The 18804-nt window shown below is 43.0% G+C and overlaps 2 protein-coding genes across 3 annotated transcripts; one reads left to right on the forward strand and one right to left on the reverse strand.

Moving 5' to 3' along the window:
• Positions 1-202: 202 nt before the first annotated feature.
• Positions 203-12571, forward strand: ccdc191 (coiled-coil domain containing 191). The gene is made up of 17 exons (XM_068732334.1): positions 203-339; positions 1001-1039; positions 1251-1386; positions 1489-1641; positions 4504-4682; positions 4838-5061; positions 5617-5761; positions 5871-6061; positions 6233-6482; positions 6973-7394; positions 8441-8532; positions 8876-8958; positions 9054-9155; positions 9299-9442; positions 10701-10853; positions 11158-11312; positions 12343-12571. Exons 1-17 carry the CDS (start codon positions 262-264, stop codon positions 12482-12484), a joined length of 2688 nt encoding a protein of 895 aa, XP_068588435.1. The 5' UTR covers positions 203-261; the 3' UTR covers positions 12485-12571.
• An 18-nt stretch (positions 12572-12589) lies between these two features.
• Positions 12590-18220, reverse strand: zdhhc23b (zinc finger DHHC-type palmitoyltransferase 23b). 2 transcript variants are annotated; one of them, XM_068732336.1, is made up of 6 exons: positions 17935-18220; positions 16631-16785; positions 15178-15867; positions 14571-14729; positions 13536-13805; positions 12590-13156 (listed from the first exon to the last, which is right to left on the reverse strand). In XM_068732336.1, the coding sequence occupies exons 2-6, from the start codon at positions 16765-16767 to the stop codon at positions 13111-13113; spliced, it is 1302 nt and encodes a 433-aa protein (XP_068588437.1). In that variant the 5' UTR covers positions 16768-16785; positions 17935-18220; the 3' UTR covers positions 12590-13110. The 2 variants fall into 2 exon arrangements, with proteins under 2 accessions (XP_068588437.1, XP_068588436.1); XM_068732335.1 differs by having other exon boundaries at positions 14571-14738.
• Positions 18221-18804: the final 584 nt, after the last annotated feature.

Raw genomic sequence — 18804 nt, forward strand, 5'->3', positions numbered from 1 at the left:
GTTGTCATGGTTACCAAGAACCACAAAGAAAGTAGTAGTGGTCCACGTAGTCCTAAAATGCATCGTTTAGGCTCGGAAAATGGTTAATATACTACATTACCCAGAATCCTGTGTGATTAAACTCGATGCCAGTTTTGTTTACAGGTACGTCTGTTGAGCGAGGGCTCTTTGTGACGACTTCTGGACACTTTTTGTTGATATAATAGTGGTGAAACAGGCAGAAGAGGACATTGTAGTGACGGTCGGGATTACATTAAACAGATGATGACGTTCCCAGGTCACGATCCTCACCTGTTCAGGTGGCGGGGGCTCGGCAAGAGTAAAACATCTGCGGACAAGGTACATGTAGTCTTTGGATGTAAGTTAAATTGAGAGGTATGGGGCTTCTAATTCTAATTGGAAAAGGGGAATGAAAACGGTGTCTGCCATTTCTAATAATAGCCTACATTTGAGCTCACCTCAACGTTTCCTCTTTCATAAAATATTTATTTCAATCTATTTCGATTTTTTAGAGCCTTTTCCCAGGATTATCAAATCCCCTCGAGAGATCCAACATAATTGTAAAAAGGGCCCCATTTAATTTATGAATGAAGGAAAAGCACATCAGTGTTATTACTATGTGTGAACGCTTGCCTCATGTCGGGTTTAGAATTGTCAAAGGTCTACATACCGATGGGCTTTGCCTGCAGCATTATAAGTCTGCTATACCTGAGACAGATTGTTAAATCGCTGCTCGTAAAGCACAGACTTTTGGACGTCCGGGAAATGATTTTTAAAGTAATCTGCTGATTTAAGGCAATGGCTAAGCTTTCCTGTGAAATAATCCGCATCATGCATTGGCTCAGCCATCATTTTGCAGTCTGTGCTCAAGGTGCCAGTGAGCTTGGCTGGCCATTTTTCAAGCAGACAAAGGTGATCATGAGGCCAGCATTTTCATAGGCCCTGTGCTCTCTCTTGCAAACAGTATCAGCTTACAGCTTTTCTTTTCTTTTCTTAACAGACGCATGTGAAGAATGGTGATATCGATCAGTGGAGAAAGGTTAGAACTTATGTGCAGCCGCTGTGAATGTCTGTATTTTCATGATGCGTGTTTTTGTATCGTTGTAAACTGAATTCCTTTGGATTTTGGACCGTTTGGATTGGACAAATCAAGCAATTTAAAGATTTAAAGATTAACCAAGTAACTGAATAATCCATAGATTAATTGATAGTGAAAATATTAACTAGTTAGTCTATCTTCTTGTCCGTAGCGCGTGGAGGTGGCCTCAGAGTTTGCTGTATCTGAAGTCTTCTCCCACAAGAAACCTCGTTCAGGAACCAACAGCCGAGGTGTACCATTGCAAAGCTCTGACCAGTTAAGAGATCATGATGACGCTTACAGTGAAGGTAGGTCAGCCCATAGAGTGTCTCTAGAGAGGTGTTACCTATAGAGTTGAGCCTGTGCAGCAGCTGCAGGCTGAACAATGATATTTGGGTGCTTGCTTGCAGCTCAGGCTCTTCTTGGTGATTGGCTGAGCAGTAAGCTGCGGCTGGAGCTGGAGGTGGAGGAGGAAGATGACCTGATGTGCTGCGATGAGAGGAGAAGCCCCGCTGCACTGGCTAGTGCTCAGCCTGCTGCCCTTAACTACAACAACTTTGATGGTACATAGCGCGGACAAAACCTATATGTAACTAACTTGAGCTTCCTTAATGAAATTCATCACAAGCGGTTCAAATTTCCTAGATATATGGGAATGTTGGGGTTTACATTTGACTTTACAAATTTAAAAAAAATAATGGGACTAATGAATTAAAGCTATTTGTGGTTGAATACTTCAAAGGTTAGTGCTGATCATATTTAAAGGAGTAGTACAAAGGAAGATTTAGTCATTATCACGGAGCCCTGACCCCGTACTGCACGACTACCAGCAGAAAGGAAATTAGACCCAATAGGTCAGCCTCATCCTTCTTCCAACTCAGGTCACATTGATGAGATCATTTTTTAATTACAATTTCTGTGGTGAACTACGCTCAAGATTAAATCTATGGCACTGTTTTTATGTTTCTGAATATACAGTTGTGGTCAAAAGTTTACATACACTTGTAAAGAACATAATGTCATGGCTCTCTTGAGTTTCCAGTTATTTCTACAACTCTGATTTTTCTCTGATAGAGTGATTGGAACAGATACTTCTTTGTCACAAAAAACATTCATGAAGTTTGGTTCTTTCATGACTTTATTATGGGTTAACAGAAAAAGTGACAAAATCTGCTGGGTCAAAAATATACATACAGCAACATGAATTAGCAATTTTGGTGACTTAGAAAGTTGTGTCAATGAAATGAGCTTCATAGCATGGCCTCTTAACTTCTTGTGAGTGATTATGAGTGACTACAGCTGGTGACTTCTCTGAGGCCATTTAAATAGGGCTCATTGGATACAAACGCCCACAAACGCTACAATGGGAAAGTCAAAGGAGCTCAGCATGGATCTGAAAAAGCGAATCATTGACTTGAACAAGTCAGGAAAGTCACTTGGAGCCATTTCAAAGCAGCTGCAGGTCCCAAGAGCAACAGTGCAAACAATTGTTTGTAAGTATAAAGTGCATGGCACTGTTTTGTCACTGCCACGATCAGGAAGAAAACGCAAGCTATCACCTGCTGCTGAGAGAAAATTGGTCAGGAGGGTGAAGAGTCAACCGAGAACCACCAAAAAGCAGATCTGCCAAGAATTAGAAGCTGCTGGAACACAGGTGTCAGTGTCCACAGTCAAGCGTGTTTTGCATCTCCATGGACTGAGAGGCTGCCGTGCAAGAAGGAAGCCCTCGCTCCAAAAGCGCCACCTTAAGGCTCGACTGAAGTTTGCTGCTGATCACATGGACAAAGATAAGACCTTCTGGAGGAAAGTTCTGTGGTCAGATGAAACAAAAATTGAGCTGTTTGGCCACAATGCCCAGCAATATGTTTGGAGGAGAAAAGGTGAGGCCTTTAACCCCAAGAACACCATGCCTACCGTCAAGCACGGTGGTGGTAGTATTATGCTGTGGGGCTGTTTTGCTGCCAATGGAACTGGTGCTTTACAGAGAGTAAATGGGATAATGAAGAAGGAGGATTACCTTCAAATTCTTCAAAATAACCTAAAATCATCAGCCCGAAGGTTGGGTCTTGGGCGCAGTTGGGTGTTCCAACAGGACAATGACCCCAAACACACATCAAAAGTGGTAATGGAATGGCTAAATCAGGCTAGAATTAGGGTTTTAGAATGGCCTTCCCAAAGTCCTGACTTAAATCCCATTGAGAACATGTGGACAATGCTGAAGAAACAAGTCCATGTCAGAAAGCCATCAAATTTAACTGAACTGCACCAATTCTGTCAAGAGGAGTGGTCAAAGATTCAACGAGAAGCTTGCCAGAAGCTTGTGGATGGCTACCAAAAGCGCCTAATTGAAGTGAAAATGGCCAAGGGACATGTAACCAAATATTAGCACTGCTGTATGTATATTTTTGACCCAGCAGATTTGATCACTTTTTCTGTTAACCCATAATAAAGTCATGAAAGAACCAAACTTCATGAATATTTTTTGTGACAAAGAAGTATCTGTTCCAATCACTCTATCAGAGAAAAATCAGAGTTGTAGAAATAACTGGAAACTCAAGAGAGCCATGACATTATGTTCTTTACAAGTGTATGTAAACTTTTGACCACAACTGTATATATGTGTGTGTGTGTGTGTGTGTGTGTGTGTGTGTGTGTGTGTGTGTGTGTGTGTGTGTGTGTGTGTGTGTGTGTGTGTGTGTGTGTGTGTGTGTGTGTGTGTGTGTGTGTGTGTGTGTGTGTGTGTGTGTGTGTGTGTGTGTGTGTGTGTGTGTGTGTGTGTGTGTGTGTGTGTGTGTGTGTGTGTGTGTAATCACTTGCATGAGATTAGAAATTGATAACTGAGTATTTTATGAACTTACTTTTTGTTAAAGTTAAGCTATTATAGTGTAGTTGTGTTGCAGGGCAGTGTCTTCTTTTGTTTTATCCGTAACTGGTGCATTCACAGTCTAAAATTCGAGACTTTAGGGTTAAATGCTAGACTGCAATATTTTGAAACCAAGAGGCTAACAAATTTTTATTTCTTTTGGTATTTTGGGTTTCATATTCCTACAACATAACCAGGAATACAATGGTTTTAAACAAGTGACTTCAAGACAATTCATATTTGTAACTGCACTACAATAGAGTTGAACATTAACAAAAACATAATATATAATATCCATGGTTAACTAAATGCTTTCTGTAATACATAATCTATCAAGCAAATGTTAAATCTCAGCACATTGATTTTCATGTCATGGTGAAATGAACTGAAACCAGTAGCTGGTGAAATCAATTTAAAAACATATTGTATGCTTTGTAAAACTGTCAGCAGTAATTAATAGTACTAATGTTAATGTAATAAACATTACTGTACTAGTGATTTTCCTTTTAGAAACTCCTCAGATGTTATATGATACTTCTTTTTCACACTCACTGGTGCAAAGATCTGTACAACTGCCTGGCCGAGGAGGAAGAGCAAAGTGCTGTTAACAGCTTCCTACAAGACCTGATGGAGCAAGAGGTGTTGGACTCTGGGGTGATGGAGGAACTGGCTCTGGATGTTGGACAAACGAGGAAGAAGTTCAGAAATCCAATTGTCACCATGGAAGCACGACACCTGCAGGTATGTCAACAAAGTGAAACTCAATTTCCTAAAGATAAAGAGATGTGAATGCTGCGGGGTGGGAAATTGTCACCGTGAAAGTTGGATCAGCCAGAATAACGGGTAACCCAAGTTGTGTTCTCACTTACACTAATTGCTACCGTTTGCCACTGAAGGTGCGAGAGAACAGAGCCCGACGGGAGGCTGAGAGGCAGAGGCAACAGAGAGAGAGGGAGGCTCGGCGGGATGCCAGAGAGGAGGCAAAGAGGAGGGAGCGAGAGGAGGAGACAAGAAAGAGGCAGCAGGCATGTAGACAGGATGAGATGGTGCAGCAGGAGATGGTGACACTGCGACGCCAGATGGAGGAGAAGAGAGGCCTGGAACAGCTGGTTCGACAGAGGTATGGTGTTCACAGCAACCACTGGCCTGTGCTGAAGCGCTTATCACCTATAAGTAGGGGTGGGGGGGGGGGGGTCTCAAACCCTTGGATCAATAGAAGTAAGCCAGCTCTCTGACCCAAACCGGTATTGTTGAAGTTTCCCTGGGGACATAAACTCTTGGCCAGCACAATGAGACTGCTGTGCAATCTCTCACAAAGTGTGAACCAGCCAAGTTCTTCTTCATCACAACTGTAATGTCCTCAGGTACATTTTTATCACAAACATACGTTGTTAAAAGCAATCAATGGCTGGCACCATGCTGGAATAAAAAATGGATTTATACTGTAAAATCAACTTTAGAGGGCATGAAAATTTATCATAGAGAAAAAATAAACAATTGGGTAAATTCCAGTTGTAAAGTTATGGAAAAACTTGTGATTGGTTTATAGCATGTGTTCTTATACAAACTAAAATATGTGTAACTTGTAAATTGGTCTCATGGTTACCTTTTTCTTATCTTGGATCTTTTTTGGATGACTGGTAGACTAATGAGTATACCTATGGTCATTCCTCAGGGAAAGAGAGAGAGTGGAAGGGCAAAGGGCAGCCAGAAGCCTCCAGTCAGCTCCTCTGCCTCTCACAAACCAGCAGCCGAAGGAGAGAGAGCGACTTTATAAAGAACAGAAACTTCAAACCATGGTTCTCATGGTAAATCTCAAGGTTGGTTGTACTGTGAGTGTACTTGCCAGTTGGTACAGCAAATTAATCAATGTAAATGTATCTAACTTGTGGATGTGCATGTTTGCATGCATTTATTCACACGTTTTAGTGTCTGCAGAGGCATTTCTCTGGATGGTTTTCAGTTGTGTTGGACCGAAGGCTACGTTTAGGTAAGGCCATGGCCCTCTGTGACTGGAGGCGGCAGCTGAGAGCCTGGCGTGCGTGGCGGTCAGTGGTGTGGGCAGAACAGCAGCAGCGAGAGGTGGTGAGAACGGAAGAGGATCTACGAGCTGAACACAGGCAAGAAACTCAATGAAATGATGTGGTTAAGTAATAACGTTAATTACAACCTATATAAAAAAATTAGACTGTTAATTATGACAGTATACCTAGAAGACAGTCACTGGTCCCTGTTACCTTGACTAAGCAATAATTGACGGTTAAAAATAAAACATTTGTTCCCTCCTCCAGACAATGCCAGCTGGCTGTGGAGAGTGACCGAAGGCGGTTATTACGGCGATGTCTGAATGAGTGGCAGCTTTGTTGTCGCATAGAGAAGGAACAACGAGAGCTTTTGGCCCAGCAGCAGGAGACCCGTCGCAAGATGGCTGCCTTAATCAACGCTGCATCAACAGGCAAACTCATGTCCACAGAAACCCAAACTTTTCAGGCGATTATGGCCCCACCTGAGGCTTCTAACCCACCAGAGACCCCAGAGAAGGTGAGAGGGGCACTCACAAATCCTCATTTCAAAAATAACATTAATAATAAAAATAGTATCTTCTCTTTGCATGGCCTGAACCTTTCTTAGTCAACTAGGGAGAAAAACTTAGTATGAAATATTCACAACTCTGGAGAGAGCAAGAGCAGGAAAGAAGGTGGATGTGAAACTGTGAATCTAGTGGATGGGAAGGCATAGCGCAGATGGAAAGAATGCTCTAGGGAGGTAAAAGGTGTAGGATAGTGGAGCAGAGCTCGAGGGACGAAAGACAGAACAGGAGATGAAGTTGGAGTTCATGGTGGATGGGTCAATAAAGAGGTCATCCTCACCATCAAGCATTTGTTTCTTATATATCAGGATTCCTGGAGCTCAGTCAAGATTAAATTGCACTGGGACGCTGTATCTATGTTATCCCCCCCTTCAGTTTTTAGATGTTTTTTTTTTCATATATGATATAATCTTTGCGTCTGCTCTATTTCCTTCTCTGTAGGAGGATCACCAGATGTCAGGCACTTTAGCCCCCAAAGCCTCTGCAGTACCTCAGAAAAAGCCCCCTGTGGGTGCCGTGGCCCGGCCCACTCAGCCTTGGCAGGTGACCAGACGCCACGCAGCACCGACTGCTGCTGAGCTCCATGGGGCACAGCAGAGAGGTGAGGGCGGCGGCTCTACCTGTTCAAAAAGCGCAGTGTCGCCGGGCAGCAGGTTTGAGAACAGACATGCCGTCCAGCAGCAGATCATCACGCAGCAGAAGAAGCTGTTGAAGGAGCAGCAAGAGCAGATTGCACAGCTGAAGAAGGAGCAGAGTGTGATGGGTTTGGAGCTGGAGATTGAAAAAACCACACAGCTCACCCAGCTATCAATGCTAAGAGCATCAAGACCAAAGAGCCACAACTTTGACCCCACAGAGCAGAGGTAGGCTCACTGCAAAATGTCTAGATGGCACGAAAACTCTAGATGTGTGTGCATCATATTCACCCATATTCACGCTGTAACTGATTTCAGGTGATTATACACTAAAGAAAACATACTTATTCATATTATTTTCCATTTCTGCCAATGTCCTAGAAGGTCCGATTTCATGCTGTAGAAGGAGAGATTGTTTACAACCTGGCAATGTTGTCCTCAACGTAACGTAAATTTATTTAAAACGCATCAGTGAATTACTTTAACACTGTTACTAAAGCCACTAGTTACAACTTATGAGCCTTTTATTACGGGTGACCTACAGAAAGTGGCACAAATTTCAGCAATAATAATTTTGTTAAGGTCAGGGAGGAAAACCTAAAAATGTTGCACTAAATTAAACCTTTTAGAAATTGGTCCAGTGGGTCTAATTCTAAAGTCATAGTGACTCTTTGGCCATTTGCACTTTGTTTACTCTTCCACTAAAATCATTTATTACAGGCTCAGATCGTAAAGATTGTATAATTTTTACAGAAATAATACCCTTTTAACCTAATATCTCAAATGTCTAGAATAGTGAAGGCACTCAGTGTTTTCAGGAGCTACACAGAGGTGAATTGGGGTAGAAGTTATTATCCTTTAATAGCTTTTCTTATTAAATACAAGTCTCATAGGAGTAGATTCAAAGAAACAGCGGCAGAAGGGTTTTAAAGCTTAAAGAGAACAGAGGAGTGGGGGTCGTGCCAAAGTCAATAGTTCATATTTTGTACATTATTGGTTCTTTTATTTAAGTAGTATTTGATTGCAGACACTTTCCAAGAAGTCTATGAAAGCTTGAACATAGTTTTCAAGGACACAAGCAAAAAGGTCTGCCCTTCACCTCAGACTTACATTCATTTAAAGATTCCTGGACAGTCCGACGCACGTCGTTTGAGTTTGCTTCAAGTCTATACCTGTCTGAATGTAATTTGCCCAGCAATGATCAGATGTGAATGTGGCGACAGAGATATGGGCCTTTGTTTCGGTGCTCATGGCTGTGATTGGTACTGTTGCAGGGCATCAGGAGGTCACGGGGAACCTGACAGTCTCTGTGCACCGCCAAGGAAAGCTGTCACACGGCAGACACTCCCCCATCCAATCATCACGGGTCAGTCTGCAAGGTCCTTCACTCAGAGGATGACATGCACAAACTCACAAATACATACATACATACATACAAACATAGCAGGCACATATGTTCCTTCAAACATAGAATGCTGCAGCTCTTTTGGGACATTGCATGACCCTGACTCACGCCTATGGAGACGTAACATTTGCAAATATAAAAGCCTATAGTCCCACAACAACCCCACTCATGTTTTCCTACCAGTTACGTGTTCAGAATATGAAGGGCGAATCAATCATAATCATCCACATATCCACTCCTGAGTCTCTGTCATGCCACAGAGGAATACCTTGTGCTCAACTCACCCCTCTTCATCTCTTTGAAGCCATGGAGGTCCGTGCACATCAACGCGCAGAACGAAGGAAGGAAATCGAGGAACTCAAGAGAAAGAAGGACGAGGAAAAACTGGTGAGAGATTGACGAGTTGTTTTGCTGGACGAGTAGCAAGTTTTAATTGTCTGAAACAATATTAAAAAACACAAATTTACTTGGAACTTTTACAGGCTGAGATGAAAGCTGCGGAGGAGCAGAGGCAGAGGGAGGAGGAGGAGGAGAAACACAAAGCAGTGGAAAAGAAGAGGGAGGAGAAAAGGCAGGAAAGAGAAGTGAGGTTCATATTTCCTGGCCGTTCTCAATAACATGAATTCAAAATACAGGAAGCAGTAACGCTGACAGACATGTAGCAGGACAGTACTCCAGTGACCACTATACAATATTCAAATAATGTTACTTCTTTCTGTCTGTGCAGAATGAAGAGGAGAAACAGAGGCAACTGAAAAGGCAACAGGAGCTCCTGAAGCTGGCCCGTCAACACTACCACAGAAACCTGCTGTTACGGCGAGGCCTGGCTCCATGGAAACGTCTCATTCAGATCAGACAAGACAACTTGCAGGTGAATCACCTGTCTTGTCTTTTCAGCTTTCAGCTAGAGCAACATAGAGAGTATTGTCAGTCAAATTCAGCCTGCCCTCAGTCCTCCAACTCAACAATTTGAGAAAGAAACTTTTGATTCTGGCCTTGATTTTTAACAGGAAGCTGTGCAAGGAGTGCTTTAGGTTTTTCATTATCACACATGCTCCTACAAATGAATTACAATAAGCAAGAGGACATTCAGACTTACAAGGGTAAATCCAAGACAAGGTACACACTGTGGATCTGAATAATAAAAAAAACCTACCTGGTTATAGACTGGCTTGCAAACAGTACTACATGTGCGTCATCCATCTGTGTTTCATTGACAGGAAATGTGTGTTCTTGAAATGCTTTTTTTTTTATAATTCAAATCTCTACTTGTGGCTGGATGTCTTTCATGGCTCACAGACCATTGGTGGACATAATGTCTCACACTAAAAAGCTTTACTTTTTTTCTCCATATGACAAAGATTATATGGACTAATCTCTTTTATGTTTTAGTGAATCAAAGAGGATTATATGTGCTTTTTTATGTCCTGTCAGTCGCCTCAACTGAAGCTCACAGCTTTTCCTTAACCAATGGTATAAAAAAATGCCCTAATTAGTAGATCTCTGACTCTTATCTTTTTCTTGACTGATTTATGCATTCATTTATTTTTTATTCTGCATTTATTATTCCTGTTGCTGGGATGATTCTTTTGTTCCATTTGCCTGCCTGATTACAAATTACTAAATAAAAGTTAGTCATTATTATTATTTTCTAAAAATACCACATACCACACTTCAACACATTAAATAGACTGAGCAATATGAAAGCTACTGTGATTAAAAATGCTCACTCCGCAGCTAAAACGAACACGCCAAGCCAAAGGCAACGCTCCACATAAACCCACCACCCAATAACACACTTACACTCCTCTGGACCTGCACACATACAGAACAGACATACACACTCATCAAGGTTCAGGAAAAACATCCAAGCTAAAGCTAATGTAACAACATTGTAGCTGCAGTCTCTTGACAGTTTCATTATTTCATCTTCAAAAGGTTCCTCTCCACTGAACGCAGAAAAAACTAACTTGAAAAACTAGCTAGATATAGAACGTCTTTGTTAAATGCAGTCAGAGACAGGCACTTCATCATTTGATAGCGCTCCATTGCTTCAACCTGGCACGTATAATTGAGTTTGGATGCACTCATCAGCGTGCATCAACACTTTTCTTTTCAATCCCCGCCAGCTGGCCGAGAGTCATCACAATCTCTTCCTCCTGAGGCGGTGCACACTAGGCTGGCGGCAATCAGCAAGAGAGTCCCAGTCTGAGAAAGAAGCTTCTGTTGACCAACTGTACCGGCACTTTTTGCTTCGGAGGAGCTTAAGCCGCTGGAAAAGAGTGTGTATACACCCGCACGCGCGCACACACAAGTCAAATACTCAATCAGGATTGCAGTTTCCCCATCTTCAGCCTGTGACTTAGAGAAACACCTTTTCCTAATCGTCTCTTGTACCTGCACTCAATCATGTTTTCAGGGCGCCCAGTCTTTAAAGAAAAAAAAAAAAGACTATTTTCTTCTTTTTGTGATTAAGCCAGTGCTGTCCTCATCACTCAAACTGACTTGCAGTTGTTCCGTTGTGGACTTTACTGCTATAAATGCAGTAAAATCCACCCGTCTCTGAGGATGTGTTGTATGTTTCAGCTTAATGACTGGCGGATGATTCAAGAGGAGAGAGCCGAGCGTTTCTATCGCACTCGCACTCTGAGGAGGTTTCTGCTGGCACTGCTGGATCATGTGACCCAGGAGAGGCTTGTGGAGTGGGACCGTCAGAAGCTGGCTCAGGAGCACAGTAACAGGTCTGCTGCCCACGTCTACCCCATATGTTCACTGTGTGGATGCAGTGTGCCAGTACTGTGTCAAATTATATTTAACAGCTTGTTTAATTACAAGTTGAAATGTAATATCAGCGCAGTTTGGTCACAGTACGGAACAAAAACAAAATGCCTTGAATATGTATCAAACTAAACAGATTTTTTTAACTGTACCGACATTTTAAGGCTTATTCTATTTTCGGAAGTTATGACTTTCAAGATTGAAGATGGTTAATTCATAAACAAACACTGCAGAATATGATAAAGGTTACCCACTGGATCTAGGAGCAGATGTTAAAAAAATTACCAATATATTTTCCACTGCAACTGCCCATGCATTAGATTATAAACTTCACCATCTCTTTGACTCCAGTGATGAGCCTCTAATCTGTTGTTCATTGTAAATGTCTCTTCACATTACGTTTAATGTCAGTTGTGGTGTTTCTCAGCTCAAGTAGAAACATCAATATGGCTAAACTAGCTGGCATAGCATTAGTGTTTATCTCTAACCCCAGGTAATTAAAAGAAAAAAGTATTTTCCACAATAACACAATAGACATTTACCTTATGCCAAGTTTGCAGGTAAATGTTTAGACCACGAATGAGTGGAAACTTTAATTTGCATTTAAATACTTTTGCAGCATTGCTTCCTACACACCATACATTTAAATCAGCAAAGATATTTGGGTTTTGATAATGCTCTCAGTAACAGCATTATTATTCTGTCCTCATTTCAGACAAAAATAATGGATTCTGTAGCCCTGCTCTAACTTAATGATTTCACCGTCATTGACACAGAATGCGAGTGGTTTTGAACTTCTCAGGTGAGGTCAGCTAAATGACCTCAGCCTGCAGGTGAATTCCCACCAGCTGCCCAGCTGCCATTGTCAATAAGCCCCCAGTGACATTATGTGAAAACTCATTAGGATTTGTCAACCCAGAGGTCCCTATAATTCAGTTTCTTATTGCTCACTTGCTCTGTTCCCGTCTGTCCCTCCATCTGCCTGCTCTTCAGACGGGTGCTGCGGCGATGTTTGCTGGCCTGGAGGCAGCTTCCCTGTCTGCTGCGCAAGGAACGAGTGAGGGAGGAGCGGCGGGAGAAGCTGGGAAGGAGAGTGACTGAGGTTCTGCCGGATTTCTGCTCCTATCCACTGTAAAGCCTCTGGGAGAAACCGACACTAAAGGAGACAAACTCACGCATACAAACATCTCAACAACTCTCGGGGACACGCATACAAACAAAATGAATACACATGCACACATTCAAAATAAATAATTTTATTCAAACACAACTGGACCAATACAACTTTTAAGATTCGGAAAAAAAAAACCTTTCAATCCCTTTGAGAAAATCGCTTTAATAAAAGCAGCGATAGTGGAAAGCGCTGGAAAACTTCTCAAGGTGACATTAATGTGTACTGGTTTATTTGCGTTTGATTAATTCTGCAATCTGTTTGAACCAGCTAAGACAATAAAAGTAACTACTAATATATTCATGGCTATCCGATCATTATGTGAAATGCAACCACAAACTGTCGAACTTAAATTGCCCGATTGTGTGGCTTGTGCTGAGATGTTTCATTCAGCGGTGATAAATAATCCATGACACTCACAAGGTGAAGTTAGGCGCCCTCCTTTGTGCAGGTAAGTGTTTGTGGAGGACAATGTGTGCTGAGACACCCTCTTTGAAAAGGTGTTCAGCCCATGGTTTGTGCGTCATTGAGGTGTCACGTTGTCGCTGGCGCCGTGCTCAGAGAAAATGTCCCTACGAGTACCAGAGCAATTATTCATTCTCACATATTTCTTGTTTGCCGACTCCCAGCAAGGCACTAGAATGTAGAGGAGACATAAAGACAGTGTTCAAAGCCAGAGAAGGCAGTCAGTGTGAAGGATACGGTGATATTTGTTTGGCAGAGACTCTAGTGACACATGGAAAGAGATTCAAGGGCAGTGTGAGTGGGTACAGCTGCATAGAGGAGATGTTGTGGGTGACATTATTAGAAGTGAATGTATCTTATTGTAGTTTTTATTGCTATGTGTCCAAAAATCAATAACTGTAACCCAGCGGTAAAAGTCATTTGCTGAAAGCAGAGGAGGCAATTGGAGTGAAAAAGAGCCATGCTGCCATCCAGAGGACATGAACAAGAACAGCAACCATAAGCTCCAAACTCGTGTTTTAAAATCAGGGTTGGGGAATCGGTCTCTTACACCAGGTGTGCTGGGATGGGAGAGGGTGGATTCAGTTTTTCTCCCATGGTCATGAACTCTGCCCAGTTGGAACGGAGACCTCGAGAGTAGACGCCAGTGTCCACGACGAGTCCCCAGTAGGCGCTGCGAGCGGTTTTGTCCCTCAGCGCCATGCGTGCCTCGCGCTCGGTTACATTGTAGCTGACGTTGATGACCTGCACCATCAGCAGGTGGAGCAGCCCACAGGTCACAATACTGCTGTACCACGCACAGGTGAAGCAAAGCGCAGAGCTGAAACACAGACATTGAGAAAAGATGGTGAATGGAAAATACTCATCAGTACTCCCTAATAGTTTCGTGAGTATTACATTATTATAATTAGTATTATTATTGTGTTGGAGTACAAAAAGCATAGCTTAGAGTCATCTAAAAGGTTTTTTATGTCATGGCTGAATGTTTAGCCGATTTAGACAATCTGGACGCGACGCAAGATTTCAGAGTGAGATTTATCAAAGCAAGACCCACAATAACAAATCAAGTGAAAGGTAAAGTTTTACTTCTCTGTCGGGTCCTTTTCATAATGTTGACAGACACTTTTAACAATCTGAGACCGTCAGTGGCAAAACAAGCATTTTAGTAGATTTACATTGACGCTGCCGCCTGCAGCGTTTTCCCTCAATACTGAACCAATTATCATTCATCTTATCATATCATCATCATTTAGACACAAAAACATTGAACAATCAGGTTCAGGTTTAAAAACAAGTTACCCTTTATGACCCGATATACATTTGAATAACTTTTAATAATATTTTTCTCATCTTTAAATTTGAAAGCATCTTATTTTCTAACCAAAACAAGCTTCTGGCCTGAGAACAATAACAATGAATGAGGTCAAAGCAACACATAGACACCAATTTGTCTATTTTTGGGACAAAACCTATATTATAAGAATAAGGGGGCTTTCAGATTTAGGAAAATAGTAACTTTAAGGGACTATAATGTTAATGTTTTCCAGCTCAGAGTGTACCGATTGTGTGTCTAGGCGCTCAGTACCTGTACTGGTCGTAGACCCCCGGGCAGTAGAGCAGGGCGGTGAAGAGGAGTTGATCGGGACACACACTCTGCAGCACCAGGCTGATCCCGTACAGAGACGTCAACAGGAAGAGGACGAGCGTAAGCAGGAAGCTGCGGTGATTGGTCTGCCCCACACAGCTGTTTATCCTACCCGGGCACCGACGGGGGGAGCACAGACACACAAGTACACACAAAACATCGTACTGAGGCCTCAGAGTTACACTACACTACACACATGCAGGACCACACACACGTAAGTGTAGAAGTGGATGATAGAAAGGAACTGTTCACTTGCAGCTGTGAATAATACGGGTGTGTGATGCTGGCTTGACACGACATACAAATATGGTTAAAAAAAAAGACACAGCAGGTGTAAACATGACAAACACATTCAGTCTGAGCTGATTACCTAACCTGGGAAAGAAAGACGGTCATTGTCTTGACAATTAAAAAGGACTTTTGTTTTAGATTTATTGTATAGTTTGTGTAGAAAAGATGACGAACAACTTCGGTGTTAGCGATGTGAGACAAAGTGGAAGGAACAGTGATGACAGGCCGAGTGAGAGGCATTTTTATTGGCACCCACCAGACGCAGTGGTGGTCGAGACGCAGCACGCAGACGCCACAGATCCGACAATGTCCCGCCCTCGGGGGCCGCGCCACCCTGCACACCGGACACCAGTTCCTCCGGCCGCCTTCCTTCAGCTCCGCCCCCGCATGCTCCGACGATCCCGCCCGGTTGGCCACGGTCATGGTCACGTCCTGCCTCCCCCCGTTGGCGGAAGGGTCTCTGTCTGCCAGAGGGCTGTAATACGTCACCGTGCTGTGGACGGACTCTGGGTTTGGCCGCACAATGCCAGGTTCTCTCTTGGTGTGAACAAGGGCCACCAGGGTGAGTATGACCCCGACAGTTATCACCGCCAGCTGGACCAGACCAATATCCCCATTGGGAAGCACCTCAGTGATGAACAAGTAGTACATATATGCCAGGGAGAAGAGGGCCAGGCTGAGGAAGAACAGTGTCTGTCCCTTCTTGCGATGGGTGAAGTAATAGTACCACAGCACCAGGCCGGGCAGAGCTGTCAGAACCACCATGGCGAGCAGGAAGTGGAGAGCAGCGACGTGCAGGAGGACCGGCAGCAGAATGAGAGGAGGGATGATGGACAGTTCCACTTTTCGGGCTCCACCCCAGAGCCAGGGCACACGAATCCGGTCCGTGACAACTGCAGTCACATGTGACAGGGATTCCGGTTTCTGAGGCTCCCTCTTCATGAACCTGACAGAGTAACAAGTGAAATATTTTTACTTCTGGAAGCAATATATTTGAAAGGTGAGATTTATGTCTGATCAGAAGTGTTCGTTTTGGTTTTCCACCTCCAACGAAAAGCAGAGCACTCCTCAAGAGAGAGTCTGTCAGACGGTCTGTAGGGAATACTACCATAACAGAAGAGTGCAGAGCATATTCCACAGCAGACAGGCAGATGTTTAATTACAATATCATGACTTTATTCTCAACTATTCCATGAACACAGATATGTGGATTATGATTTGAATGTGCAAAACATTTAAAAAAATCTGCAGAAATTGTTATTAAATAAATAAATATATAGTCTGTATGAAATAACGTCAACCTTTTGTGTACTGTGAATAAATACTTCACTAATAATACTACTACTAATAATAAAACTAATTCATACTAATTGACTGGCTGTTGGTGCTGGAGGAAAAGTCTGAGAATCCCCAAAGCAGGTTGAATTCATCCTCTGGGGATCATGAATGTACACAATTCCAAGGCAATCCATCAAATAGCTGTTGAGATATTTCACTCTGGATCAAAGCGGTGAGCCGACTGATCGACCAACCAACAGACCAGCATTGTTGTTGCTGTTTTACATCTTTGTAAATTGAATATCTCTGCTGCCGTGCAAAGGTAAAAGACCTTAAAAAACAAAACAAAGAATTGCCATTTTCCCAATATTATGCCCACAATACCCACAGATTCTTTCTCAGTCCTACACTGACTTGAGTTTACCTCTCACCTGTCACAGGCGTCATCCAGGTCCTCACAGTCACAGCAGCAGGCTCCCACATGGCTGCGCTCTCCGAGTCTGTTCACATACTCGCAGCAGCACAACCTCTCCTCCTCCTCCAGCACCTTGTTGGCTCGCTTCTTCATGATGGACAGCCTTACAGCCTGTTAGATCATAATAAAAAAGTGTATTAGAACCATTAACATTTATGTTACGGATAGAGATTCAGAAAAGAGACGGGAAGGGAAAGACAATAACTGTAAATACTGTAAAAGCCCACTTTGCTGAAATGCCCTCTGCACACAGCAGCTTAACAGCTATTTGTATGCGTTTTGGATGTTGGAGTGGTTCCAAACTGATTTCGACCACGGAACACGGCAGAGCAGACCCTGCTCATTTGACCCTACCCAGTCCACCTCCTACCCTCACATCTGTCCCACATCTGTCGGGCTTTAATGACTTGCAGGAACTGAACGGCCCCACCACTGCGGCAGCCTGCTGATTTATTTAGACAGCACAGATGGATTTGGGCTGAGATGAGGCCGTGGAAGTGTTTAAAACAATCGCAAGGTCTTCAGTGCCCCCTCCATCACAGAGAGCAAGACTAGTGAAGCAGTAAATGGCATTAATCCCTCAGCTCAGTTAAACCTCTCTCTGGGGGGGATCTGGCTCTGTTGAATGAGCCTCTGATTAGCAATAAATCAAAGTGTGACATGGTGTTCTATCAATATTCACCAGCCACTGATCAGAGAAACATGGTAAAAAGGGACATCAGGAAGTCACTGCACCCGGTCAAGAAATAGTCCCACTTGTTCCTCCTGTAACTGCAGAGTGGTATCAATGTTCTCATCTAACTCTGCAAGAAACTGAATTTCCTAAAATATTGAATCATATTTTTAGTCGAAATTACGAAAATAACACTAGTAAATGTCTTCTATCAACATGACTGCTCTAACTACAGGCTCTGCAACTTGTGTCTTGATTAAAAGTGACGTTCATTTACCAACAGTGGCTCTAAACCTTCTTGCACATCATGAATGGATCAAGCTGAAGGATGCATGTTAGTCATTGGATGTGCGGATTACAGTTCACCCATGTACTTTGTTTTTCTTACATTTTCTGGAGTTTAACTCTTATTTTCTGTATCACAGCTCGGTTAATCGACGACCACCGGGTCACAGTCGACCCAGATGTTGCCTCGTCACACAGGTCCACCAGCACCGTATAAACACTGATCCAAACCGCGGCCTCAATCGAGGCTCCAGTGTGGAGCCAAAGACGCACAACAAATGCTAAACACAGCCGTAACGTACCTGAACACAGAGCTGCTACATGCCGAAGCTTTCTAGTCGCGTTAAATATCGACTCAGACGGTTTCCCCCTCCAGCACCACCGGAGCTTCTCAACGGAAGTGTTTTCTTCTCTCCCGGTAACGGATGACGTAACCGGTGTTTCTCGGAGCTACATTACGCGCGGTGTGCCGCGGAAGTCTCCAGAACAACAGCAGCCGCTGATAAACCAGTCCGGGTTCAGGTGTCCGGGGTCGACAGGGATATCTTGTCCGGGTTCGGGATCGCTGCTGTTGAGACGTCCTGAGGCTCTGCCCCCAAAACAGTTTCCCTCCTGACGTCAAACGAGCACTAAGGTCCCCGCCCATGGCCCGGTTAAACTCCCACACCTACATCCACCATCGTCCGAGATCATTTTAACTACAGCTCAGAGTCTAACCGTGCAAAACAAATACGTTTCATAAAGTCAAGTTCATTCTGGATATAGGTGGGTCCTAGTATTTTATAACACAAATAATGTGCAGTAAGAGTAGCTTGTATACTTTTTTAAATCTATATAGTTTTAACTGATGTGCATTGACATCAGGCTGGAGTACATATTCTTACTGCACTCGTGTTTTGAGAAAACAAAAATTACGACTCAATTATAGACTAAAATTATATACAATTATAGACCGAGATTTATGCAGGGAACAAATGCATCATAATTTAAAAGGTGTTGTGTTTTGTATGAATAAGCTAAATGTATAAAGTCCTTAGCTGTAAACATAGTAGAGTAAAGAATACAAGATTCTCTTCTGAAATATATAGGCTATACAATATAATCGCCTTGAGTAAATGTAGTTACGTTGGACCACTAGATATTACATTAACTTTTATTAAAGTCCATATACA

Source organism: Cebidichthys violaceus, unplaced genomic scaffold (assembly GCF_023349555.1).
Source record: "Cebidichthys violaceus isolate CVI_PGR_0920_01 unplaced genomic scaffold, fCebVio1.0.p SCAF_58, whole genome shotgun sequence".
Taxonomy (NCBI): domain Eukaryota; kingdom Metazoa; phylum Chordata; class Actinopteri; order Perciformes; family Stichaeidae; genus Cebidichthys; species Cebidichthys violaceus.